Source organism: Cheilinus undulatus, linkage group 6, assembly GCF_018320785.1.
Source record: "Cheilinus undulatus linkage group 6, ASM1832078v1, whole genome shotgun sequence".
NCBI lineage: Eukaryota > Metazoa > Chordata > Actinopteri > Labriformes > Labridae > Cheilinus > Cheilinus undulatus.
In genome coordinates this window covers 9,518,434-9,545,652 of record NC_054870.1, presented here as the reverse complement: position 1 = coordinate 9,545,652, position 27,219 = coordinate 9,518,434, and the positions used below count along the sequence as shown (strand labels likewise).

At 40.1% G+C, this 27,219-nt stretch overlaps 1 protein-coding gene across 2 annotated transcripts in view; it reads left to right on the top strand.

Annotated features, from left to right (window-relative positions):
• Positions 1–27,219, top strand: part of LOC121510899 (serine/threonine-protein kinase 32C-like) — a 198,051-nt gene that overhangs the window by 39,165 nt on the left and 131,667 nt on the right. For both annotated transcript variants that reach the window (XM_041789241.1, XM_041789242.1), the window contains exon 2: positions 15,256–15,311. In XM_041789241.1, the coding sequence (XP_041645175.1) occupies positions 15,256–15,311 (56 nt within the window). The remainder of the gene's footprint in view (positions 1–15,255; positions 15,312–27,219) is intronic.

Genomic DNA, 27,219 nt, shown 5'->3' with positions numbered 1-27,219 from the left:
AAGAGCTGTGCAAGATGGATTTGCCTGATGACAGACACAGAGTGAGGAGCTGTTTTGGTCTCATTTCAAAACTTTGCCGTCTTTTCTTGCATTATAAATAGCAGAAAGGAGAGATCTTGTGTAAGCCCTCTTTAATAGAAGAAAGATTTGTGCTAATTGTAGTGTTATGTAGAATCTTATCAAAAGGAAGCATCCATCTCTTGTTGAGTATTAGTTCTCTTTGACTGTTGTATATGACAAGAAGAGACACAGGTTGTAAAAGTTAAATAACTTGTGAACCATGAATAGTAGCCGCTCCCTTTTTTTCTCTGGAAATCCTCTGTTTTGCCTTTCTAATGACACTATCCACACCTTCTTAGCCTTTATGGACATTTCTTCAGCAAGCTTGGAACTTAAGTAATTGCTTTTGAATTTATTTTAACTGTATTCAACATGTATGGCCGTAAATGTATCTATCCAACTCAAACTGCATAGCCATCTTGCAATAAAATGGTTAAATGTATGATGAGAGTGAATGAAATGGCAGCTGTGGACACAGGCTATTATGCTCCCCTTATATGAAAAATACATCTGTGCATTTTAATCAGTGGTGCTACTATACGCAAATAAACAGGCAGCTCTTTGCAGGGAAAGAAACATGCGTTTGTATGTTGTTTTCTATTGGCATGATCTTGTGCTGTGGTGACCCAGCTGGGCTGGGCTGTGGCTAAGACACGGACTCAGGTGGCAAGGGTGCTCACTGTCAGTTGGAAAATAAACCCCGTGTTGACTGAACTCTGCAGTCACAGACCATTTAGGCCCATAATACATGCAATAAAGGGCCAAGGTTTTAATACATCAGAGTTTCTTGTAAAAGCTGTAGGATTTTAAAAATAAATCTTTACTTTCCTGTGTTTCAGAGTCCCTGAACAATGTGACCGCTGAATGTGTCTCTGTATGATTTGTGTCTTTCGGCCTCGCTGTTGAATAAAACCTCTCAGTACCAATAAATTGTGAGTGCATCCAACTTTTCTTGTGACATTGCATAAATAACATAAACTCACAACCTTGAAGCGGCGTTTGTCTGTTTACGGCAGTCTGCAGGAACACGAACACGAGTCAAACTCATATTTCATCAGCATCTGCACTCTTGATAAATTGTCTCCCCTGTCCCCCTCCTCCGTCCTCCCCTCACACTCCCTCTTTATGCCGTGAGCTGTGATGGTGATTAATAAAGAACGTCTCATTAAAATTACACCATCTCAGGATCCATAATTAATACCAAAATATGACTATACAACACTCTGTTTTCTTGTTGGAGCTCTTAGATTATAATTGGATATTTTTCCTATTTATCATCCCGTTCAGCCTCAGTGCTGTTTGTTCTTTATTCTCATAATGAATCTGAATGTTAAACTCTCCTTTTTAATCTCTAAAGCAGTGATTACATCCCCGCCCTCTGACTGCGAGCTGCACTTTGGTTCTTTGTGTTTTTCGACAAGTTTTCCTGTTGAACAGATTTTCTTTAAAAGCTTGTCTCTCTGCTCTGCTCTTCAGTATTTCCCCGGGTTTCATTAACAAGGTTAATGAACTCTTTGCATAATGTATTTCTCCTGGTCTTCAAGGTGTCCTCAGCTCAGTTCACCTTGTCGAGTCTCTCCTCCTCTCTCTTTTATCATCTGCTGCTTTACAATTAAGATAAAGTACTGATGGCAGTCATTACACGAGTAGGCTGAGCCTTTTATGAAGTTTTCATAAAGTAGGTCAACAAGTTACTCTTATTTCAGTGTTGAGTAGAAGTTGAGTTTGTTGATGTTATTCTAACTACAATTTCATGACGATCTATTCCCTGTCTTTAATGATAATCTCTGTCGATAGGGTCAGATCCAGGGGTGGCTGGGGCACCCCGGCCATTAACTTTTACTCTGAATGTTTAAACTAGATGCTCCAGTTATTATGAAACTGTCCATTATTGGCTCATTCTCATTAAAAATACTTTATCAGTAGATCAGAATTGATGCCTGTAGTCACAATCTCCAGACTAATCACATGTGGTTACCGCTCTGGTGTCTGCGGCTGAGAGGAGCATCGCTTGCATGTTTTCACAGTACAAGCTCCCTGAACTGACTGCCTAGGTGTTCAACTCTTCAGCATTATGAATCAAACTTAACCGAAATGCACCACATTTGACTGTGGCATCACATCACAGTGACGAGCTCCAGATGGGGGGCAGGAAGTGATTTCTGCATAGAGAAGGGCTATCAGTCTGGCTGCAGACATTCTCAACAGAAGTGCCATAATTTGTAGGTACAGTGATTTAGACTCTTTTTTTTTATCACAAACAAATTCTGGCAGTTACATTTATGGAATAACTACATAGCTAACATTACAGGTCAGGTGAGATTTTGATACCTGAGTAAATACATTATATATACACGTAACAATGTATGCATATATAATTGAAACATACATACGTACCTACATACATAAACATCTTCATCAAAACTTGTCCACTTATCTATAAGATTCTTGTTCTTTGTACTGATCTATCAATACTTGCTTATAACAAAATTTGAAATTCTTTTTGTTATTACACATTTTAAGTTTGACATCAAGGCTGTTTCAGAGGATTACCCCACAAACTGAACTGCACATACTTTTAAGAGCTGCACGGACTGCAGTTTGTCTAAAATTAAACTCCCCCCACAAATTATACCCCCCTTGTCTGCTTGAGAAAATTCTCACTACGTTCTCTGGCAGTGCTCTGTTTTTTTGCATTGTCCAGGCCTGTGACAGGCCCACACCCCATCTCTACAGGCATCCTACCCAGCCCTGGTGTCTGGACTAGCCCACTGGGTCCAGGGCACCCAGTATGCTGCGAGCTGGATCAGACCGTAATGTTGCTGTTCCTTTATCAAGCAGCTGACCCTCCCCATCCCCAGTCAGCATTAGACACACAGTCTTGTGAACAATATCCAAAAATGTGCAGAAGAGAAGTTAAGTCCCTGGCCATCAGTCAACATCCAGACCTCACAATAAGACTGGGAGGATCAAGGATTAAAAGACTGTGACTTAGGTCCACACGCCCAGATACGGTAAATGCCACACTGTCTTGCATTACAGACCAAGCAACATTATATAAATAAAACAGTAAAAAGTTCAGAGGTCTAATCAGGGATTAAATTATGTATAGACCCGTTTTAGAAGTAGTTACATGAACGGTGGCTTGTTTTAGCGTTGCTAGTTTTAGCTAAAGCTAACACAGCTATGCTAGTTAGTTGGGGTGTAATGGTTTATGTATTGGTTCAGGGTCACGGTTTGGTCCCACAATGAATATGTCCGAACCATAAAAAACAGAAAAGAAAAGAAATGTGACAGTATTTATCTTGGCAGCAGTAATGCTGGTACATGTGGTTGCTAACTGTTATTAAACCACCAACGAAGAAGAGGAAGTAGCCATCATACTAAGACAAACGAAGAAGAAAAGTCTTCTCCTGGCTTCTGCTGCAAGAGCGGCAGGTTTCTCCCTTTCCTCATCTCCGCACCAGCTCACAGGCCATACCAACTATCTCTGATAGTTCATAATAACACTGGACAGAACAAAGGATTGATCAGTTAATTCAAATTTATATTTCAAACATCTGGATAAAGTATTAGCTGCACTAACATTAGTAAGAAATAATGATAAGTGAGGGAAATCTAGAGTTATAGATCTGGGACTTCTTTTTTTTTTAAATCGATGAACTGAACAGTGACCTCTGGGAACCATTGCACCCCTACTAGCTAGATAAGGTTTACTATGTAAGCCATTGTAGTTAAGTTAGCTTTAGCAATGTGAGCCTTGGCAAACATAGTTTAAGGTTCATAAGTATGTAGATTACATAGCCGCTTAGTGAGCGTAGCTTTAGCTACATTAGCTATGTAGCTTACACAGCTAACGGAGCAACATAAGGTAGGCTTGATGTGCTAGAATGATTTAATGGAGGACAAGCTTTTTGCCTGTAAGCAGACTGTTTGCTTGGCTTTATTAGATGTTTAGCAATCACGTTTTGCAGGTGAAGTTTTAAATTTTGGTATCCTCCCTGTTACCTTAACCCTTAAAAGTTTGAGCTTGTATTTCTGTTCTCAAATAAACAGCGTCTCAGATGAACACTCTAAAGGCCCATTTATACTCCCTTTACGTACGAAAATGTATACGTCCTTTTCAAACGATGTTACCGTTACTGCTCACATACCTCCATGCATCCTTTACGTTGGCATGGATGTTAACCAATACATCCACGGACGGGTTGCACAACTTTTCCTCAAAAATTTCCGCCATTGTTATTTCTTCTTCGTGTCTCACTAGAGCTACGTAGTGGGTAGTGACAGCAACACTGCCCCCATGGTTTTCAGTGGTACTGCTCCATTTGGCCTGTATCCGTAAGCTTTATGGAAACGTGCAGAAAGACAGACGAAATGAATGCGGAGCACGGAAAGAAGGCTCCGTCCGTATCCGGATTCGTATTTAACGTTGAGCATAAATGGGCCTTAAGAGTGGCCATCAGAGATGTACGGTCTGCAGCCTGACCCTTCTCAAGCCATTTAAAACCATGCCAGCCGTTCGACTGAAAGAAACAAATGAACAAAAACCCTCCACAACAATCTTGAGCTGCTCTCGTCCTCTGAAAGTTGTGACACATTCACTCATCAGTCAAAAAGTTAAGAAGCTCACAGAGAAACATCAGGAGAAGCCTCAGTTTAAAGCTTGGCTGAGCTGTGTCACACATGACACTCGTATCGTCTGTTTCCACCAAGTGGTCTGGTTTAGTTCAGAACAGTCTTAGTCAAGGTTTGGCACAGGAAGCCCTGATCTCACTCTTGTTTCCACAGATGATATCCTTCCAACTTTGCTTGTTGCAATGGGAAATCTATCTCTTTTCAGAGATCTGTGTTATCTGGCTCGGCTCATTAAGAGCCGCTGTTATGGCTCCCAAATGGCGCTTCATTTGTTTTAGTCTAACATTGTGTGTATTAAATAAGAATTACAATGGAAGAAAGGAAACTGGGTCTGCTAGAACAGGTTCATTTGTTAATGACACATCCTTACTCAGTCAATTATCCTATAAGGTTTCTTTGTTTAACAGTATAATGGTTAAAAGTAATGGATAAACAGATTAAACAGGAGTCTGTAAACTGAGATTGATAATAACCCCATCTATGCTTCCTTCCTTCTCACGTCTCCCGTGCTGCTGAAATACAGAGGACTGTCTCTACTATGAAGTGATTTGACAATTTGGCTCAGTTACACACACACTGTCAGACCCCCTCAGTCTCGCTCTCTTCCTGCCCCTTGACACGGGCTTCATGCCAACATCAGCTCCGCAGCAGGAGCTGATCACCCGCCGCGGCCCCCTGTGGAGCCCACTCAGCATCCTGTCCTGATGTGTCAGCAGCTTCCAGGAGGGGAGGGGGGAGAGTGGATGTCATCTTCATCCCTTTGTCTCCTCATCCTCTGCAGGGTTTTGGACATGGTCATTATTGCACCAAACCCTGATTTTTAGAGAATGTAGGGACTCATTTCAGCTCCTCTCAACACGATCGTCGTGTTGTTTTATTTATTTGAGCACCATCGGAGCGTGAAACAAGGCAGATTACTAAACACATCAGCAGTGGTTTATTGAATGGATGCCCTCTGTCCTTTAATCATTTTTAATCAGTCAACAGTGCTGGAGAAAGAAAGTGCTGCATGTCACTGAGGACACTTTCTTGAAAAGCCACTGAATGTTTAGTCACACAGGTAAAAAGATGAAAACAGTCAAGGCTGCTGTATTATGATAAAGTCTTTCTGCAGCTGAAAGCTCTGCTCTTTGATTCTCTTTGGTCAGCGGTCCTCATAGATGCTCTCTGTGGTGATTCAGGTATAACTTTACCGATATATGAAGGACTTTTACTGCGTTCAAACTCTTTTCTTTCTGAACTCATATTTCAGCAAACAGTGTAGCCTTGGTTGGAAAGGCTGAAAACACTGAATCTGAAGATCTGCTTCTGACTCTCAGTAAAGTTGTTTTAGAATTCATTACTCCAAAAGCAGAAACATATGATGAGTCGTGCATCTATGGTGTCGAAACTTTTTAAGCCCAGCCTGCTTTGATAAGTAAGCCGACATTTTTGGGTGTCGACTATCATCCACAAAATCCACATACTCTGTTTTCAGTGTAGCAATTTTGCTCCGACCGATGACTTATGCCCTCGCCCTCTGCAGTGTTAATTTGGCAGCTATTTTTGACTTTAGTCTCAGTCTTAGTCTTTTGATTGCATGTCTTTTAGTTTTAGTCACATTTTAATAATTTCTCCCTTTTTAGTTTTAGTCTAGTTTTAGTCCATAAAAAGTCCTCACATTTTAGTCTTTACTTTTAGTTCAACCTTTTTTTCTCTTGCCTGAATCTAGTACCAAGTCGTGTTAGTGTGTTCTGTGCACTCTGCCAAACTTGGGGTCCCTGCTTTCTACAGCTGAGGCAGAATAGCTACAGATGCATGATTTTTTGACAGAATTACCCACAGTGGAGAAATCTCATGAATTTTTAATGTCAGACAAAAACTAAATTACATTTAAGTCTAGTTTTAGTCATCTTGACAAAATCTAAACTTTCTTTTTATCAGTTTTAGTCATCATAGATACATTTTTGGTTAGTCTAAGTCTAGTTTTTGCCATAGAAAAAATGCTGATGAACATTTTGTAGTCAGTTTTAGATGATGAAATTAACACTGACCCACTGGAACAGTTCCTGAAGTGCAGTGCAGCTCTGAGCAACTGGAAACAAAAGATCACAGGGGAACAAGTTCACACGGGAATTGATCACAACCAAGTCCAACATGAGAGTAGCATGTAATCAGCAGGTTACTTTTCCTTTCTGAGGTTTAATTGCTGTTTATTTTAGAAAATCGTCTTTGTTTTTTGCTTCTACTATGTTAATTTCATGAAGAAATTAAAAGGTTTATGTTTCTACAAAGGGTGTGTCACATAGAATCCTTTGGTTTCCCACCTCCAAAATGATCTTTTCTTCATCCATGTAAGTTTTGACCAGCTGATAATTTGTGACTATTGTCACAGTGTGTAGTACGATAAAATGACCAAATACTTTCTGTGTTCTGGATTCTGTTTGGGTCGACCTATTGTCAGTGGATTAATATGTTTTGATAGCGGCTTTACTGAAAACATACTCAGCATGTTTCTAAACCATCTGACAAGAAGAGGTACAGGTTATAATAAGTTCAATAATTTGAACCAATAATCATCACTACTTACTTTTTTTGTCTGGAGACGTCAGTGATGCTGTTCTAATGACGCCCTCCATGCCTTCGTAGCCCTTACAGTGGCTCTAGAGAGCCTGGAACTTTGGTGACTTTTGAAGGGTTTTAAAGATTAACCCTTTAAAACCTGCGGGAACGCCGGCGCTCCCATTTACATATCTACTTTTAACTGCTGGCAAAATTGTAACCAAATGAGAAAAAGCAATAATTCTTTCAGCATATAAAACTGGAGGAGTAATGATAACATATCACACATTCAGTGTGTTCCAGAGTACTGTTTCATTCCAGAAATATCCTTCTTTTACAGAAATGTAGTATAAAGCGAACACATCAAAAAAATAATAATATAACATAATCTGGACTATAATCATGTTGTTTTCTTGCAAGTCATAAATCGCACTTATTTTTGTTTCAACATGGTCTTCTGCAAACATGTATGCTCAGAAGTATCCGGCACACTTAAGAGTTTGATTGCACTACTGTAAATAGTTTATTTTTTATAAACATGCTGTCTTTTTGCAAATTAAGCACAATTTCATTTCATTTTCATTTTTGATATAGATTATAGAGGTGAGTGTATTTCAGAAATGAAGTTATTAACATACTCGAAATAAATTTTTGGTGGTTTGAAATGATCTTGTCTAACTTTTGGGATACAGCTATGACTTCTCTGTATTTAGGAAAATGTGTTTAAAAAGAGGCTTTTCATTTTTTCTTATCTTTTTGCACTTTTTAGCAATTTAATTTCACATATGTATCGTTCAAATTTGGCTTTTAAAGGTTGTATTGATGTATAGCCAATTCAAACACTCCAAAAAATGGCACTACAGCATGTAAAAATGTAAAGTTATGCTCTGGTGGACCTGTTCTAGGGTAGGTCATAAAGGGTTAAATCCATACTAGTAACTCTGATATTGAATGTCTTTTTATCCATTTTTTATGTTTTTTTTCACATGTCAGCATCCACGTTGTCTGCTCTGTATCGCACAATGCATAGTAACTGGGATGTAACAACCAATGGCAGGCTGTTCTGTCATCCTGTCATATTTAGTCAAACTGTGCATGTATATCATAGAGGAGACGGCCTGAGTATCTCACAAAGGAGATAAAGAGAGACAGAGAGCCTGTGACGTGTCTCTCTGTGTCTCTGCAGACAAAAACTGCTTTAAAAAATTGCACCAATAAATCTAACCCAAAAAAGTGCAAGGACTTTTGTCTGTAAATATTTTGAAGACATTCTGTCACAAAATGATTATTTTTTCACTTTTTAATCCCCAAGAGATGGGAGAACAAGTTTGTGCAAAATAGTCATAGTCATTATTGTTTACTGTATGTCACACATAAAAGGTTTAAATTTCTGTTTCGTTTTTTTCTCTTGTTGTTCTAGTATGTTGTTTATCAGGCTTTTTAAAACAATAAGTCCAGGTGAGACAAAATAGGTAATTAACAGCTTAGGGCTGAGAGGGTTAAATATTTAACAGATCCATTGAGGATAACAAGCGTGCAATACTGTGCCACGTGACTCAATGCCTGATGTTCACACGCTGTTAAGTAGGGTTATGACAAGATTTGTCAACGTGAAAAATGTCTACTGCTAAAATCATTTGTGTGCCAGGTAGTAAAGAAGTGGAGCACAGCTGATCCTCCCTCACCTGTCTGAAACACCGCTGACGCCCCTCACCCTGCCCATGCGCGTAGGTGTGCAGTTACACTAAGAATACTGTGTTCAATTAGTGCATCAGTACAAACAGACAGACATTATTACGTTCCCCTTTTGTTATTAAGAGACTGTTAACACGACAGCCACTGTCTGGCAGTAGCGCCACATTTCATCCAGGCACCAGTAAATATTAGGAATGTATGATATCGGACTTTTGCTAATACTTCCAAACTCATTGTGGCTGAAATAAGATATTTCTTTATTAGTCCCACGTTTGAAAATTTGAAATGATGAAATGAAACCCAGAATGATTTTGAACAGGTCGAAGAAATACTGCAGATGGAAACAAAGCTAATATCAGCTAGCAATAGATATTCAGTTTTCACAGACACTGTTGTCATACTTTTTACAGCTTTACTGCAAAATGAATATACAGTTTAACTTGTCAGAGAAGGCTCTCCCTTTAAGATGCTCCCTGGGTTAGTCAAGCAGCATGCTTTGACTTTTTAGGGAGGGCACAGAAACCCCCATATGGATAGATACATCAATGATAATGTTTACTGAATACAATAAAAGCTCAAAAGCAATGAATCCATAGTAGCATGAATTTTTGTATGAGGGTGCAACAAGCTTTATGCTATAAAGGAGGAGGCTGGGGTGGAGGAGGTTAAGCTTTGCAAGCAGCAGCAGCAAGGTGCATCATAAATGCAAGCAGGGATTAGTGAGAAGCACGTCATATTTACATACACTGCTGTGTTGAGAGAAGGAGCTGTGATTGGCTGTGGGAACTAGGAGGCGGTAATTAGGATCATCTGGCCATAAGCTGATCACTGCTGGGTGTATGCCAGTGCTCTGCATGAACTAATGCTGAGCTTCATTTAAGAAAGGAGTACTGTGAAAGTTGCACTGATTCAATCCTACAACTTTTCCATATTGCAGGAACTGTAACATAAATATCCATCCAGATATGGTGAAGTGTGTGTGCTTCTGTGTGTCTCTGTGTCAGAGCTTTATGAGCAGATTAGTCGTGTACAAAAGACTGAGCAGAGATGATCCACTCAGGATTATTCTTCTTCCTCACTAAACTCTTGTGTCTTTTGTCTCGGTGTAGAAATGAGGGTTTGGTTCATGTTCATGTGGTTTCTGTCATGATACATGCTGGGGTTAAAGGGCTGGTTGGCGGTGTGTCAGCCTGGAGGAGCTCAGCGTGACGTGTTTCTTCTCTCATGATCGCTGGTTGTATGACGGACGGGGGGGCGAATCAGATCAGGAGATTTTCAGCAGCTGGCTGAACGACTTTTAAGGAGGAGCTGCAGGAGTTAGATTCATCCTGCTGTGATCACATCTGCCCTCTACACACTGATGCCCAGTTTCCAGTCTTGCTGCTACATTTCCATCATGTTTTTGTTCAGAAAAGCATGGCAACTGAAACTGAGTGACCATGTTGGAGTTTCAGATGATAAATAACAGGGATGCCAATATTATAGGTCTGGTATCAGCAGATATTAGCTTAAAAAAGCAAATATCAGTATTGGCAGATATCAAAATTTCTGCTGATATTTACATCTGATATTTTTCCTGTGTATTTCAGCATATATTGACTGTAAATTTTGTCCACATTTACAAATAAATCAGTAGAGTTTTAGGCTGAAATAACAGACCTATGTCAGCTGAGGTGTTTTTAAGGACTGAAGTTTGTTTCCTTGGTCATCTTCAAACCTTAAACTGTTTCGAAAAGGACTGAAATTTCTTGTCTGAAAAGCATATTTAAATATAGGTATCAATATCAGCTAAAATTAATCTGTGAGTATCGAATATCAGGAAAAATCCAATATCGTGCATCCTTTATAAATAATGAGCAGCAGTTGAATATACTGCAGTTATTACAAAGAAGAAAAGAGATGTGACAGAAGAGATAGAAAGTTCTGACACTGAATCAGAAGTTTTGTTTTTTTAAGGACAGGGTTTTCCAGGTGAAACGGGAGTGAGTATAGAGTTTGTGGAATGATGGTAGGTTTCCACGTCACATAAGCCACACCTTTTCAGAAAAGATTTCAAAGCAGATGTCTGTTTGAGCTAATTACAAGTCGTAAAATGCAGATTTTGATCAGTTTGGTGCAAATGTCAGAAATAACAGCAGCATTGATGTGTTTTGTCATAGTTCAGTCAGATACCTCAGTGTACAGCTGAAAAAATGTTGAAGTGTTCACTACTTTTTTAAGGCGGTGCACTTTGGCTACAACCGTAGGTCTCTGTTTAGAGTTCAGGGCTACACAGACCTATGGCAAACATAGAGTCAATGCAGAAATACAAGGCAGAGAAAACTTGCTTTTTCCCTTGTATTCAGGCAGAACAACAAAGAACATCGTTAACGAAGAACAAACAACAGCACTGAGTTGTTTTCTTTTCAAAAACGACAGAGGTCATGTACTGACATGTCTACAGCCGCCATGGTTCAGGTTATGCAGTTCTCTATGAAGTTTACTCCTCGGTAGCGGTGCACACCTATGATGTCACGTTTTTTTGTTGCTCTGATTGGCCCGTAAAGATGCGACAGACACAACGTTCATTCAATCACCCTCTGAGTTTTTTTTCAAAGGCTCTGGCCTTTTCCAAATGCCATCTATGGGAGGTTTACCAGATATGGTGTGTCAGGTTACACTTAAATAATGTTAACATCAAATTTAATTTCAATTCACTTCAATTCAGATCAAGAAAAAAATTTAAGAATAAAAAAATTCACTCTTCCCCAGGAGTCATTTCAAGGTACTTCAAGCAGCAGCATAACAAAAAGCAGAAAGCAGAAGTGTAAAAAAAAAAAGAAAAAAAAATCCCAATCACAAATGAAAAGAAAAATATAAAGAAAAGAGAAGTTTTAAAAAATATATACAATAGATTAATGTGTATATACAAAAAATAACACAATAAACAGGAGATCTTAAATATTAGTCTGGGAAATTGACAGTAACAACAGTTATTCGTATGAATTAAAGTAAAAATTGAAGGCCAAGAACGGTTGTTGTGCAAACAGGCTAATGTGAAATTGGCCAATACTTAGTAAACAAGGTGAATTTAGTGCACACAGGCAAGACAATAAAAACAGTTTGATTTGTGCATGACTACTAAACATGACTACTTGGTGTGGCCCTACTAGGCATTTCCAAACTGAGTGGAGCTCAGCCGTCTCCATGGCTTACATTGTGTTTGTAATCGGGAAAAAACGCTCCATTAGGTGTATCTACTAAAGAGGGAAAGGTTGGTTTGTCTCATAGATTCATTTCACATAATGAGCGAGAAAAGCTGTTAAAAGTGGCCTCCCTGGTTTGTGCTGCAAGTGATACCAGAATTGTTTGCAAATAGTATCATTTGATCCAGAATATATTAGAATATATTGGGTTTTTTAAAATCAATATTAATTAGAGTTGTTAAAGGATTAAATCTTTAATTGTGATTGATCTCAGAATTTTTGTGTTTATTGGTGATTAATCACACTCATTAATGGTTTAGTAAAACTTTTGTACCTGTAGTGTTGTGCTATGATCTCATCTCAGTGAGTGTTTTGTCTTTACAAGGTTTCAAATTCGTCCGCCCTGCTCCTCAGAAAGGACGATTCCATCAGTCATCAGAGGAACACAGTGAAGAAGGCAATGAGCCAGAGCATCTAACTGTGCCATTACACAAACTGATCATATAAATGAAATAAGATGAATGATAGCAGGACAGGGAGCTGCAAGTTTCTCTAAAATATAACTGCTTTCTTTCTAACTCTGCTCTGCTCCCTCTGGATTCACTGCATTATAACTCTTTTTCTAAACTTTTTTTCTACATCTGCTCAAATCTAATCTTGCAATATTTAATATAGGTAATAATCTTAGTTTCTTAGTTAAAATATGCATTTTAATTTTTTAAAGTGAATTCTGCCACTGTTTAATAAGTTTCAGAAGAAAGAACAATGTTAGAGAGATGATCAGAAATCAGTTTGTTGTGCTAACGTAATTTAGAGCTACACTCATATTCTCTTAAACATTTAAGACATCTGTTTTCTTTCTTCTATAGACAATCAAGATCCATTTATTTTAACAGAAAATCTATTTTACATTGTATTGATTTCCTGGAGGGCTGCACAGAGTACCACGGTGACTGTAGACATGTCAGTACACGACTTTTGTTGTTTTTTTAAAAGAAGACAACTCACTGCTGTTCTTTGTTCTCCTTTAACGAAAAAATGTTGTGAAGCTCTGATAAAACTGGTGTTTTAGAAGCATCTATGCAAGCCCCATAATGCAAATCCATGCCCCCCCCCCCCCCATAGCTCACCTTAATTGGATCCTTGTATTTTTTTCATATTCGACAGTATGAATAAGTCAGCTCCCCCCTGGCCAACCCAGCGCAAGAGATTGAGCATCAGCGCTGCTCACAGAAAATGACTGAGAGGTGATAAAAAAGAATCAGCTGATCATCAAACAACAATAAAAAAATTATATATTTCTTTTCACCTGCCAACAATAACCTCCATGAGGAGCACCAATGTCCGTTAAGTGCGAAGCAATAAAGCTGCACAAGAAACGACGAAACAATGACAGCACGTCAAAAGTAAAATGCAAACAGGCTTTTGCATCACAAAGGTCAACAATATTATGTCTGCATGGGTTAATATGCAGGCCTGTTGCAACTACATGCACTGCTAATGCATAGCAAAATAACAGCTATGCACAATAATGCTAATAACTTCATTTAATCTTAAACAGCAGGTATGGGACGACAGACAGCAGCTCTGTGCCATGGGAGCACTTCTCTAACATGCATGATTGCTGAATATAATTCTAATTTTATCACGGTCGATCACAGGTGGATTAAAGCCTACCTTCAGACGTTTACTCAGCCAGCTTACACGCCCTCATGGAGCATCTTTTCAGTTTTCTGAGGCAGTTAGTCCTCTGTACAGTTCATTGGACGTCCGTTATGTCTCTTCTGTTCCATTAAACTACTGAGTTATGATTTCTGAATTAGTCTGAAAGATGAAAAACTTCGCCCTGTAGAAACGGGTATGATCTTGCTGCTGCAGCCGTTTAGGGGTCAAAAATCAGGGTTTTCATGTAGTGTTTCATTTTACCAGCTTAAGACTTTACTGGACTTGATGGTGGTTTTGAAGAGAGGTTAGATCCTGATATGGTGATGTTTCTTCTCATTGAGTTTGTTCTATGAGTCTGTGAACATGACATGGGTTTGGCTAACCACCTGCCCAGTGGTTAGCTAAACTTGCTGCCATGCCTGCACCCGCGGGGTTTGAGCCATCAGGATATCCACTTACATTCACTGAAAATAAGCCTCAAAACTTCTCTCTTGCTTCAGAAATCCTTCCTCCTTTGCAGTTGTTCTTTTTAATGCTAGTGTCCGAATATTTGGCCGTTTGGACATGCTGCTCTATCAGCTAATTTGTAAACAAACTACCGGTGTGTGTCATTGGCTCATGTGAAGTGAGGCGGGAGGCGAGGGTTGGATGAGGTTGTAAGTGCTGATTGATTGACAAGTCTGTCAGCTACTCGTTGTGCTTACAGGAGGCAGACTGTACCAAGCGGGCAGAGATGTAATTGGTTATTCTGTATAATTCCAAATGCACATTCTGCCCATACCCATGCAAGTCATGCAAGTGGTGCATACATCCCCCATGCTAAAATCATCAGGCCCTTTGGAAACGGGGGGAAATCTTTACGGCCCAGATCCATGCTAAGCTCTTCTGCCATAATTGCACCAGCCTCTCGTTGCTGCTTGTTTACTCCACGGCTCCGCTGTGCCAGAAAGTACTGCCCCTCAACTTTGATTGGTCCTGTCACTTTCTAACCCAAACTGTTCAGATGGGAGCTTTGCAAGATGGATTTGTCGGTGAGAGACATGAAAACGGGCATATCCATCTGCTTTGCAAGGTTAAACCAACTGTCCTTCCTCTCAAATAAAGGCATAAAAGCTGAAAATAAATCAAGACAAAATCAAAAGCTATAAAGGAGTGGGTGAAGTGCACAGGCCTGTCACAGCAGGGAAATATCTGTCCTTGTAACAGACTTCTATGAGGTGTGGACCGCTACAGATTTGCTTCTGACCATTAAAAGTAGTGACTTGTAAACACTTTATAGGAGGAGTGTGCAGCCTCTCTTCCTCCATCTGGTGTAAATGTTAACCATTAAATTAATGCTTCCAGTCAGAACTTTCACCTCACAGTCATTGCTTCATTTTTAATCTAATGTGTTGGTGTGCAGAAGACCGAAAAGGTGTTCCTGTACTAATGCTTTATGATGACTGATGGCTTCTTTCTCCTTTTTTCACAGTGAACTTTGACCACTTCCAGATTCTGCGGGCCATTGGGAAAGGGAGCTTTGGAAAGGTGACGTAACCTCCATCTTTTAGAGTAATGTGGGCGTATGTGTGCTGTTCTTTCAATTAGCCTGCAGTCATTTCCTCTGCAGGAGAATCAGACAGAGCACGATGAGAGGGCGCATTTTAATCCTCATAACAAATAATTTTCATATTTTGACAGCAGTTCTAAATGCAGCTTTTGTCAGTCTTTCTGTAAAGTCTTTTCGAGGAGCCAATTTACTTTTCCTCTCCTGACAGACGACCTGTTGGGAGTTTTGACCCACGTCTCCGTTTAATTACAGAGCGGCACAATTCTGAGGCTGCGTTCGTCATTGTGCTGGATGTTCAGGCTGAATGGAGCGCGGAGGGAAACCTGGCATGCCTCTGATTGTGTGTGATGGCTGCACATTGTGAAACCACATTATTGCGGCTCTGTGTGCTCTCAGGTGGCAGCATCAGCTGTGGTGGCCATTGTTGATAAAACAGACATTTTGGATTAACTTGTTAGACGAAGAGCTTCTTTGTGTTGGTATTGAACGCCTGTTTGTAATGAATTCAAGCCGCAGTAGTTGTGTTTGTGTTCATGCACAATTGGGCTCCAGAGATTAGAATAGTTTATCTTCATTTTGAATCCCAAATATCTCGCCTAATATTTGTTCATTAAACTCGTGTCTGTGCACAAGTTTGCAAATTCCCCCTGCTATCCTTCCCAAAGCTTTCGTTCAAAAACAGGTCCCCCCCAGTTTCATGGAAAGTCATATCCCAATGTTGAATACATTACCATGTGAATTTATGTTAATTTTTACTTATTGCTTTGTTCCCTCGAGCTGCTGTCACTTCCCTGATGATGCTCAGAGAAGCTGCAGAAAAACACAGCAAACAGTCAGACTTAAGACCGAAGCAAGGAACACTAAATGATTGCAATAATTATTTAAACTCACTCCTGCTTTTCTGAATAAATATGCATGCAAATAAATCTTCATTCATGTTTTCTTTGATTCACACGGAAGAACATGAAAAAAGCTGCTGTTTCTGTCTGCACGTCTCTTCTTTTTTGCATCAGACGGGAAAGCAAACAGGCTGCAAAACACTCGCTCCCCTCTGAAAGCCTCCAGTTATGCAATATTTGTAACGCAGTCATGCTCACACACACTTTTACTGAGATGATGTGCACACATACACACACACTGGGATTCAAACACTCCAACATGCAGACAGATGCTGGTGGAGTCGTCCTGATAAAGTTTGTCCTTGCAAAAAGTCTTCCTGTCTGTATTTTTTTGACCCTTATTGGCCTCACTCCAAGTTCCTGCTGCCTCTGAAATCTTGACAATGCAAGACTCCATCTTTCAGCCAAACACATACACACATAATTGTTTTGTGTATGCAGGAATATAGTTGGGTATTAAAAAATTCCATCAATTTATTGACTCCACTGCCTGTCCCATTCAGGGTCAAAGGGAGCTGGAGCCGATTTCATGACCTACAGATTATGTCACTTCTGAAACAGATGCTCATCAGGAAAAAACAGCATAATTTCATTCTGGAGCTGATTGTGTCTCATACATTTCACTTTCATTGTTTTTGTATAAACAGTGCAAAAGTCTGATTCTTATTTAATTTTTCATTTAACTTTTATTTAACCAGAGAAGCTCTTTAAGATTAAGAATCTCTTTTCATGAGAGTCCAGGAACTATACAGTTCAATATTATCAAAATTTAGCTACTTTATGAAAAGGAAGTAGGCATGGCCGATATATCAAGTATACCTGATGAATCGCAGCTTTTGCCATGTGAAATGTATAAAATAACTAAATCACAGCCACTGAGTTTAAATTATGTGGAGGTTTAAGCTGTCAGCATGTAATTCAGTCCGGAGCTTTGCTTCTCCCACAGTCTCCTCAGCCTCTCTCACAGCATGCAGCACACTGTCCGCCCAAACAGAAAACTCTCCTCCCCACATGCACGTTTTTGTGTCAGAAGAGGAGGGAGGGAAGCATGAGAGAGCAGAAAGTCTTAACACACAGCTGAGGAAACTAGGCATTGAGGAGAGATGGAGATGGCGGATTTGGTTCCAATGATTAACAGAACTGAATCTGTTATCTGGCGGTAGTTCAGATTTCAAGAAGAGGATGTCGAACAAAACTTGTTAATCTGGAAAATATGCCGCAGGATTACACAGAAAATACGCAGTAGTAACAAAACATATCACCAAAGATGTGACCCCAGTAAGTGTTGCTGACAAAGATTTAAAAATCTCATAAAAGCACACTACCTAATGTAAGATTTTTCTGGGTGCCAATTTTTTTTCCCTGCTAGAGTTGTACATGTCAGGTGAACCCCCCTCTCCACAGCTACAGATCTGTGAGATACCCCCCCCACACACACACACACACACACACACACACCAAGAGTAAATTACATTGACAACTGGGAGTTAAAATGTTTGTGCCTCCAAACAAGCTTTTTTTCAACAATTAGTTAAACAGGAGAGTGCCTTGATCGAGGTGTGAAAGATTCTCTAATGTCATGGAATTTGTCAAAAAATCATCCGGTGTTCATCAGGACAGATAACAGACTAATGTAATCAAAGCTGTGAGCCAGCCACCATTGCAGAATGCACATGCATGTAAGTCCCACTGCAGGACATGCACTGTCACGTGACTCTAAATGCATACATGCTCATAGACTGTCTAGAGAATTGGACAACGCCTGTGTGACGTCAGCTGTTTTGAAGCCAGTCTGCGGCGGCTTCCATGTTGAAATCGTTGTCTCAACCAAACTTTGGATCAACCTAACAACAGACAAGAGCCTGCCCACTGAGCTCAACTTCCTGTCAGCTAAGCTAGCTAGCTAGCATTCTGGTTGACAGATAGGTAGCGTCTGCCTGTCAAGCTATCTGTCTGGCAAATGAGATGTGCCAATCAGTGCGCAGGGAGGGTTTTCCTAAATAAAACTGAATCAACTGTTGTACAAAAAAATTCAACCCCTGTACAGTGTGAGGACATGAAGACATTAGCTAATGGGACATGTTTGGTTTTTTGAACCAGGCTGTAAACCAGTTTATTTCTAGGGTAAAAACGTGTGTTGTGTACAGAACTTCTGGTGTTCCTGCAGCCAGCCTCAAGTGGACAGTTGTGGTATTGCAATTTTTTGCACTTCCGCATTGGCTTTATTTTTTCAGGAGCAGAGGTTGCTGCTTGATCATGCTAAAACAGACGGTTATCTTGTTTCCTTGGCTAGCCTACAATAAAAGTTTTTCTGTTACCACCATCAGTAATCACAGAACCGGCCACCACATTCAGAGTCCATGTCCAGCATGTTGAAATGTTCAGGCTAGGAGACACGCTGCTGCTGTCACAGATACACTGGCATGACTCTCGAGGCAGGCACTGGATCGCAGGTTTGAAACAAGTGTATTCCCACTATCAGAAGCATCTCATTGGGATGCTTGTCGATAATGGACCACATGATGCCTGTGAAAGGGCCTTGGACATGATTACAACTGCAAAACACATGTTGTTATGTGAGTAACAGGCAGATCAAAACAGTGATTAGTAGTCACAATTACAGGGCTTTACAATTTCCACCCATTCATCTATTTTCTTCCACTTATCTGGGACCAGGTTGGATGGCAGCAGGCTGAGTCAGTCAGCCTAGACATCTCTCTCCAGAATCATTTTCCAACTCTTCCCAGGGGATTCTGTTGCATTCCCAGGTCAGATGAGATATATAATCCCTCAAAAATACAATCTTCATTTTTTCCAGTCTTGCTCAGCGCTAGATGAGATGACTGAAATGGTCAAAAACACTTTTTAAAGGCATTTCAGGCTATAAATTTTGACCAGCCGTCATTGCTGTCAGTCATTAATACTCAGAGAAGAAGTAATGGAGAAGAAAAAATGAGTGTGAACATCTTCAGTCACCAAACAGGCAGCCAAACACTGCATAAATTATCAGCTTATTAACCTACAGACACCAAGCTAACACTGGTTTCTTTACCATCTTGAGGGCTGATAGTCCCTGGATATATTTTCAGGCTGTGGTGTATGTTAAGCTACAGCAAGGTGACAGTTTTCACCTTAAAAGCTTCACTTTGCTGCCATTTAAGACCCCCATAAGTCCATGTCACTACAGGGGAAAAGCACCATTGAATGTTATTACATTTCTAAACTGAAGGATCAGAATTAAAAAAACAAAACAAACCATAATGTCCTTGACCTAAATGATTCAATTGTTCCAATTAACCTGAGAAAAATACCAAATTAATAAGCTTTGATAACTAAATATTTGTCAGACAACCATGTAAAGAATCCTAATAGACAAGAAAGCACACCAGCATTTATGTGTATGTTAGTGAGGAGTGAAATCCAGAGAGGTGTTTTCCTCTCTGTAGCTCTGAAACATGATCCGTATATCACAGCCTGTGTAGGTGCTCCATGAAAATGGCTCCTTTATAGAGCAGTGCTGTGTGTGCATTAGTGAGAGTGAGAGTTTGTGTTGCTGTTGCAGAGCTCGCTCATGCACAGACGAAGCTGCTGAGGGAGGATGGAGCTGAGAGAAAAACCTCCTCTGAAAGCAAACATGGCTGACTCTGGTTTTAGTCTGCTCTTCTTCTCTTTATATCTAACAACAGCTGTCTTACTATGGGGCTATGAGCACAACAGAAATAGATAAAAACATGTTCTTTAATGATGATAAACAGACTGAAAGGACGCTGAAATAAACTAAGCAAAAATAAAAATAGACCCAGACAGTTCTAGTTACAGTAGCTGGGTTTCCATTACAGTTTTTCGCAAAATAAAAGCGATATTCCATAAATTTCGATTAGGTACAGTTGCGCTTTGAATGCGTTTCCATTGAAGGGAGTTTTGGGTGCAGGCCTTACAATTCTCGTAAAATCTGATCTTGCGTGAATCTGCTGCAGGGAAGCTTGACGCTCAAAACCTGTTGCGTGTTGGTCCGGTTTTGGTTACATCTACGGCAGTTGCCTTGAAAATTTTGAACAAAGGACGAAGGCAACGGATGACAGTTCAGAGGTAAAGTCCGTATGTATGGCAAAAGCCACGCATAAGGGTAGAAGTATGGTGTTAAGAAAAGTCTCGTCTCTTCTTCTGTCTACGCGTACTGTGCCATGTTGTCTCGGGGTGACTGATCACATGACACCGTACGTCACGTCCCGTGACTTGTAAATGCAGAAAAAGTGTTTCCATTGCACTTTTACAATTGCACTTTTAATGTATTTCCACTGAAGGGAGTTTTTGGCATGAGCCTCACATGTCTCGTAAAATGTCATTGCGAGACTGCTGCAAGGAAGCTGGATGCCCAAAACCTGTTGCGTGTTGGTACGATTATGATCACGTCTACAGTGGTTGCCTTGAAAATTTTGAACAAAAGATGAAGGCAACGGATGATAATTCATAGGCAAAGTCTGTAATAATGGCAAAAGCCGCGTATAAGGGTATAAGAATGATGCTAAGAAAAGTCTTATGTCTCGTCTGCCCACGCGTCCCGTGCCATGTTGTCTCAGGGTGAACTGGTCATGTGACACCATACAGCACATCCTGGGACATCTAAATGCAGAAAAAGTGTTGCCATTGCATTTTTGTGATATATTTCTATATCAAACATCTGAAAAACCTCCATATGAGAGCCAAAAAAAACGTTTTAGCCATATTTGTGAGGTTTTTTGCAATTCAGGTGTTTCCATTACCTTTTTTTATTGCGCTATTTAGAATTTGCACATTTCAAAGGGTAATGGAAAGAAAGCTAAAGAAAATACATTCAAACATGGCCTGTAGGGTTTCACAGTTTCGAGATCCTCTAAAACCAACATTTTCCTTGATTTGATCCACAATGGAAGATTTAAAATCCATCTCAATAATTATTGGTCCACACAGTTTTCACTCATTTGTTGTCTCTTTTTACAATGACTCAGTTTTTCTTCATTAAAGTTGTCTCAATTTCTTCTGCTTTATTTTCTTGCGTCCTGATAATCGTGCACATTAATGCCTAGCTATGAAGTCAACATTACTTTCCTAATCATTTAGTTAAGTGTGCCCAAACACATTTTTCACACTACCAGTAAAAAGGTAATTCTGTTTTAAGAGGATTCCATTTGTAAGAAAGCTATATCATACCAAAACACAAATAATAAAACTTATTTTTTGTTACCTTGATAAGAGTGTTTATTATTCGGGTTAAATATATCAGTTATCACTGATTAACTCAACAGTGGACCATGATTTCGCTGACCTCCGTGATCCCTCAGTTGGCTGAGCTCTTCCCTTAATCTCCCCTTTGCTGGCAGCCTTGACTGTATCATTATTTAAAGAGTATTTCGTATCGATATGAACATGGTGTGCCTTGGGATTTTGGCTTAACCTTAGGTGTGTCTTTGGCTATTAAGTGGAATGGCGGTACATAAATCTCCCCTAGAGCTAAAGATTAGCCACAGACTCTCTCAAACATTCATCTTAATGTATTTAAACCATTTCTGTGTAACTTTCTCTGTATGCTTCAGATCATTGTCTTGCTGGAAAATAAATCTCCTGAGCCTTGCAGACTGAATGAGATTGTCCTCCAGCATTTTCACATATTTTATTCATTTTTCCTGCTAACTTTATAAGCCTTCCAGGGCTGGCTGCTTAAAAGCATCCCCACTGCATGATGCTGCCACCACCATGCTTCACAGTGGAGATGGTGTGTTGTGGTGATTTTCATTGTTTGGTGTCCACCAAACATGGTGTCAAAAAAATCATTTTGGTCTCATCATCAAAGAACTTTCATCAATGGAGTCTCCCACATGACCTTTGGTGAACTATCGAACAGATTTATGTTATATGAGTTTTTTTCAACAGTGTTTTTCTCTTCACTACGCCCCCGTAACTCTTTGACTGGTGAAGAACCAAGGCAACAGTTGTAAGATGCAGAGTCTCTCCCACCTCAGCTGCTGAAGCTGCAACTCCTTCAGAGTAGTCATACGTGTCTTGGTGGCCCCGTGGCACACATGTGCCATATTCCCTCCATTTCTTGATGATGGATTTAAGGGGATGTTCAGTGCCTTGGAAATTGTTTGCATCCATCACTTGACTTCTGCTTTTCAAAAGCCTTTTCTCTGAGTTGCTTGAAGTGTTCTTTTGTCTTCATGGTGAAATGGTAGCCAGGAACACTGTTTAACCAGTGTAGTTTTCTTTTTGTCTAAAAAGTCTAATCATATCGACCACTGTTGATTCATAAAATCACAAAAAACATCCAAGGTGGTTTATGCTGCTAAATTAGGGTTGTTTTATTTGAGAAATATTGTGTTTTTCAGGAAATAAAAGTCAGTTGTATTTGCAGGCTGCATTTATAATGTTTGTATTTAAACATGTCTGAAAGAAATCTTGAGTTAAATGGACTACAGGAGCTCAGGGAAGCACAAACAGCTCTGAGTTAAAGTGAAGTCAGCTTTCATTTGTACCATTGTCCTTAATTAAATTAAATGATAAAATCTATCTATCCCGCAGGGGTTTCTGCTCTGATTAAATCCCGGTCATTCTCTGCATCAGATGTACTCCACAGGGTCTTCCTGACTTTTTTAGGAAGGCACAGATTTCATTAAAGCAAAGGTTTACATCTTCGAAATGAAACTGTCCAGAAGAAGACAAATCACAGAATACGTTTGTCGTTTTCAGAGGTTTTTATTCCAATAAATCTCACTTTTTTTCTCCCTTTCCTCAGAGCAAATAGCTCCCCTGTTTCTTCTTTTGATATATCAGTGCAGATACCCCCCCCTCCTTTTTAATACATCAGCCACCATCTGCTCCTCTCTCAGTTTAATTCAAAGCAGCTGTATGGGCTCCACAGTGAAGAAGCCCATCTCTGCAGAGGAATGTGTTATTCAGGCTAACATATATGGCATTATGCAGTTTGAATTCCCGTTCTCTTTACTCTCCCTGTGATGATTTGGAGCATCCATCCTCTGCCTGCGTGTGGGTGAGGACTGATAGTATCCAGGTGTGATTATTTCCACAGCTATGGAGCATACAGCTCATTTGTAACATGCCTGTGATCGAGTTGGACAGCCATATACACCACACAGTCATATAATTGCCTGCTCCCCTGCTGCTCCGTCTCTCGTTTCCCATGAGCATCACTCCTCTGCCCCCCATCGTCGCTCCATCTCCTCAGCCGGGGCTGTACAGGAGTCGGTCGTTTCCGCCACCGGGCTCATTAAGGCCTGAACGGAGCAATCGTGACACCCGAGGGAGGCGTGACTGACAGCAGGTTGGTGACAGCTCCTTAATGTCAGCGGCCGCATGGACAGGTAAACATCCAGACAGAGGGAAGAAGGTGTGAAGTGAGGTCAAAGGTGGAGCGGAAGCTCAGCTGGTGGTTTCTTCATCCTCTCACACACACTTCAGTGGGAGTGAACCCTCATTAGGAGCGAGTGTGATGGCAGAGGAGAGGCAAAGACAGGAGCTGGAGATAAGTGGGAGAGGAAATGATACAGAGAGCGGTGATGACACTCTCATCATATCGGGGAAGGTAGCAGCGTCAGAGGAAAGGTCAGGAGATGATGAAGCCTTTGTTAGCATTTTCTCTGTTAAAGCTCTGCAGGGCTTCCTGCACACCGAAGGGGGAATTCTCCAAGAGTGGATTACAGCCGCTAAAAGCTCCACGGTTTGGGCATCAGTTTCTATTTGCAAAGCATATTGTTCAAGCTAAAAAATGTTCCAGTTGTCATGCTGCTTGCAGCTTGCTTCTGTTTTATATGGAGATATGCTTTCCTCTGCATCTTTCCTCTGCACAGAGTTGAGCTCTCATGCTGATGGAGTTCAGTTCTGTTCATGTAAAGACTTTTTACTAGAGATGTGCCAATCAGATCCTTGCATCAGGTATCCCTCCAATCCAGACTCAAATAGTACGCAGAATATAGGTGACAATATGCCGATGCATATCACAGAATCTTGAGGCTATGCAGATCAGTCCTATGCTATCAACCTAATATGACTAAAACTTACAGCTGTAATAGAGCAAAGAGAAGTGAGAACTGCAGTTCCCACTGACCCTTGCATACCCAATATCCCTTGGGCTTCACTCACTGGCTTGATCTGACAGCATGAAAATGGTGGATGCTACAAGTGGCGAGGAAGAGACATCGTTTTTTATGGTTAAGGCACCAGCGAGATTTCAAACTGAACTGTGGAGGCATTTTGGTTTCCTGATGTCGAGAAATGAGAAAAGGTGACAGACAAACATAAAACAGTCTGCAGACGCTGCCAGACTGTGATGACACACTTGATGGCGGAATATGACTAATGTAAGGAGCCACTTGGCAAGTCATCAACCCGAAAAGATTAACGAAGATGTGAGGAACAGTATCCAGTCAGGCCAGGAGACTCTTAAGGAAGCGTTCACAATCCCACTTCCCCACAATGGCTCAACAGATCACAAAGGTGCATCAGTGAATATATCAGCAAAGACCAACAGCTTTTTTTAGTGGCAACAAAGGTTTTATAGGGTTAGTAATCACATAGACAAAGTATAAGTTTATATTTTAAAGCCTAATGCACTCCTATGACACTTTTTGCACATTTTGTAATATTCAAAGTGCAATCGTTGTTTAATAAATGCCAACATTACTTTTTTGCAAGTCTTCATTGGTTGGTTTGTGGGTTTTTTTTGTACCGCAATAAATACCGTACCGTGGCTTTGCTACCAAGGTATTGTTGTTCCTTGAAATTCTCATGCCATTACATCTCTACTTAACCCTGGATCAAAATGTGTTTAACTGACTCATCTTTTCAAGAGGAGAAAAAGCACAGAATGTATGCTGTCTTGGTGTTCCTGCTTTTGCACTGGGGCATTACGAGCAGGCAGCAAGCTGTCCAGCATGTTGTTCTTTTCATGAGACGAATAAATTAGCACCGAAGAAAAAGGCGATCCAACATGTGAGCGAGAGACTACGACGTGTTACTGTGGCTACACAGATGCCAAGCGAGCTAGCAACATGTTTGTGAGTGAATTAAATCACATATGAATGCATAAATCATTTCGCTTTATGCCACTTCATGCCTTTGGTTCACAAGTTGATCCGCTGTGCTTTAAGGTTTGTTTAGAAGATAACTGAGACCCCCTTTTTTTAGGAGGACGAGAATCTGCTTGTTTGGTCTGCACCAGAGCTCATGTGAACTTTCACACCACTCCAAAGGAACCGGACCACCCAGGGAAAACAGACCAGAGCGGACCAAACCGCTCTGGTGTGAATGTGCCCTTTATTAATTCTACTTTAAATTAGTTCTGAGAAAAAAATGATTTGATTTAAAATCAACGACATAAAAGAACAGAACTGACTAAAACTGGACTATAATGTTTCTGCGTTTTTATGGACTATCTAGATTAAATAGAATTTACTACTTTGGTGCAGTAAATGTATTTTGGAGGCCTACCGTGTGTGAGACATTTTTCTGTTCATTGTTTGTTTCATTGTCAGCACCTGCCCACCTTGGGTGAATGTGCATATAAGACTTTTCTCCCACTAAATCTAGATTAAACATAGGTAAACATGACACAAATTGGACTAAAAGTAAAATAGGTTTTAATCTAAAGACTTAAACTAGTTTTAAAATACGGGAATAACTTAATGGACTACAATCCATGTATTTACATCTTGCGTTTTAAAGGTTTAACCATGGGTTTGAACAGACAAGGAATCCCAAAATTAAAAAAAAAAAAAAAAAAAAAAACACAGCAAAGCAGCTAACTTCATCAGTATTGCAAACACAGGTGAAGCCTCCAGTGCTGGATTAAAAGTGCCATTAGACAGTTTGTCTTTACATGAATGCTTAGGCACTCAGCCTGACCTCTACATGAATGTGTGAGAACATTTATCAGCAGAGTTAATGGATGTAAAAGCCATAGCTTCACTGCAGATGCCTGAGGCGAGTACGTTACCACAGCGCTAAAGGCTTAAAACTTCCACGTATCATACACTAGAGACTCGTTTCCAACGAAGGAAATGCTTTATCTGTTTACGAAAGTGTATGACGTTTTAAGAGACAAAGCAAGCAACATTAAAAAGCCATGGATAACAAAGAAGTCACAGTTTCAGCTGCTTTGCATCTAGAGTGAAGCTAACTCACTGAGAACAGGGTTGGGCATCGATATTAATGTTCACAGAACACAGTTTTATATTTATCATTCTAAATCTGGTTTATAAAGTTTGCCAATACAGGTATAAAGGCTATAACACAGGGATCAGATCTGAATGGATCAGATCTGTATTGGTATCTGTACTTAAACCCAGTATCTGAGCTTAAAAAGCAAGATCAACACTCTAACACTTCACTGTCAGAATTAAAAAGTGGGATAAGAGTTTTGAAGCGGGTGCCGACGGTTTGTTAACAACAAAGATGAAGAAGAATTTCTTCTTCTTTGCAGTTTTAATTTTGTTAACAAAAACTATGGCGAAAAATGTTTCTTAACGACCTTTTTTCAAGGAGGAAGATGGGACGAGAACGGGCTAAAAATAGATAAGCAATGATAAAAACTCTGACCAGAAGTAGATAACTTTTTGTTACAAAGACGAGACCAGACTGAAATGTCCGTGCCGGACTGACAAACGTTCAGTTTCGGTGATATTTCTCCTCTGTGTAACTAACCTGCTGTCTGTAAAAAAAAAAACAAAAGAGAGGAGAGAGAGGAGGAGGAGCAGGTGTACCTGGGTGTGTGAAGCAGTGTGACAGAGAGAGGAGCTAACAGGTAGATTAAACATGTAGCTCTGCTCTGTATTCTAGTGGTAGTCTTTAAGAGAAATTGAACTAAAATGCTGCCAGTCTACCTCTGAATCGTTGAAAATCTCCATCAGCTGTTTAGTAGCATAGACTCCTAATGTTAGCTTCTGTTGCTACTGTACAGTAATCCTCAGTCTTGGTCAGAGTAGCAGTAATAAAA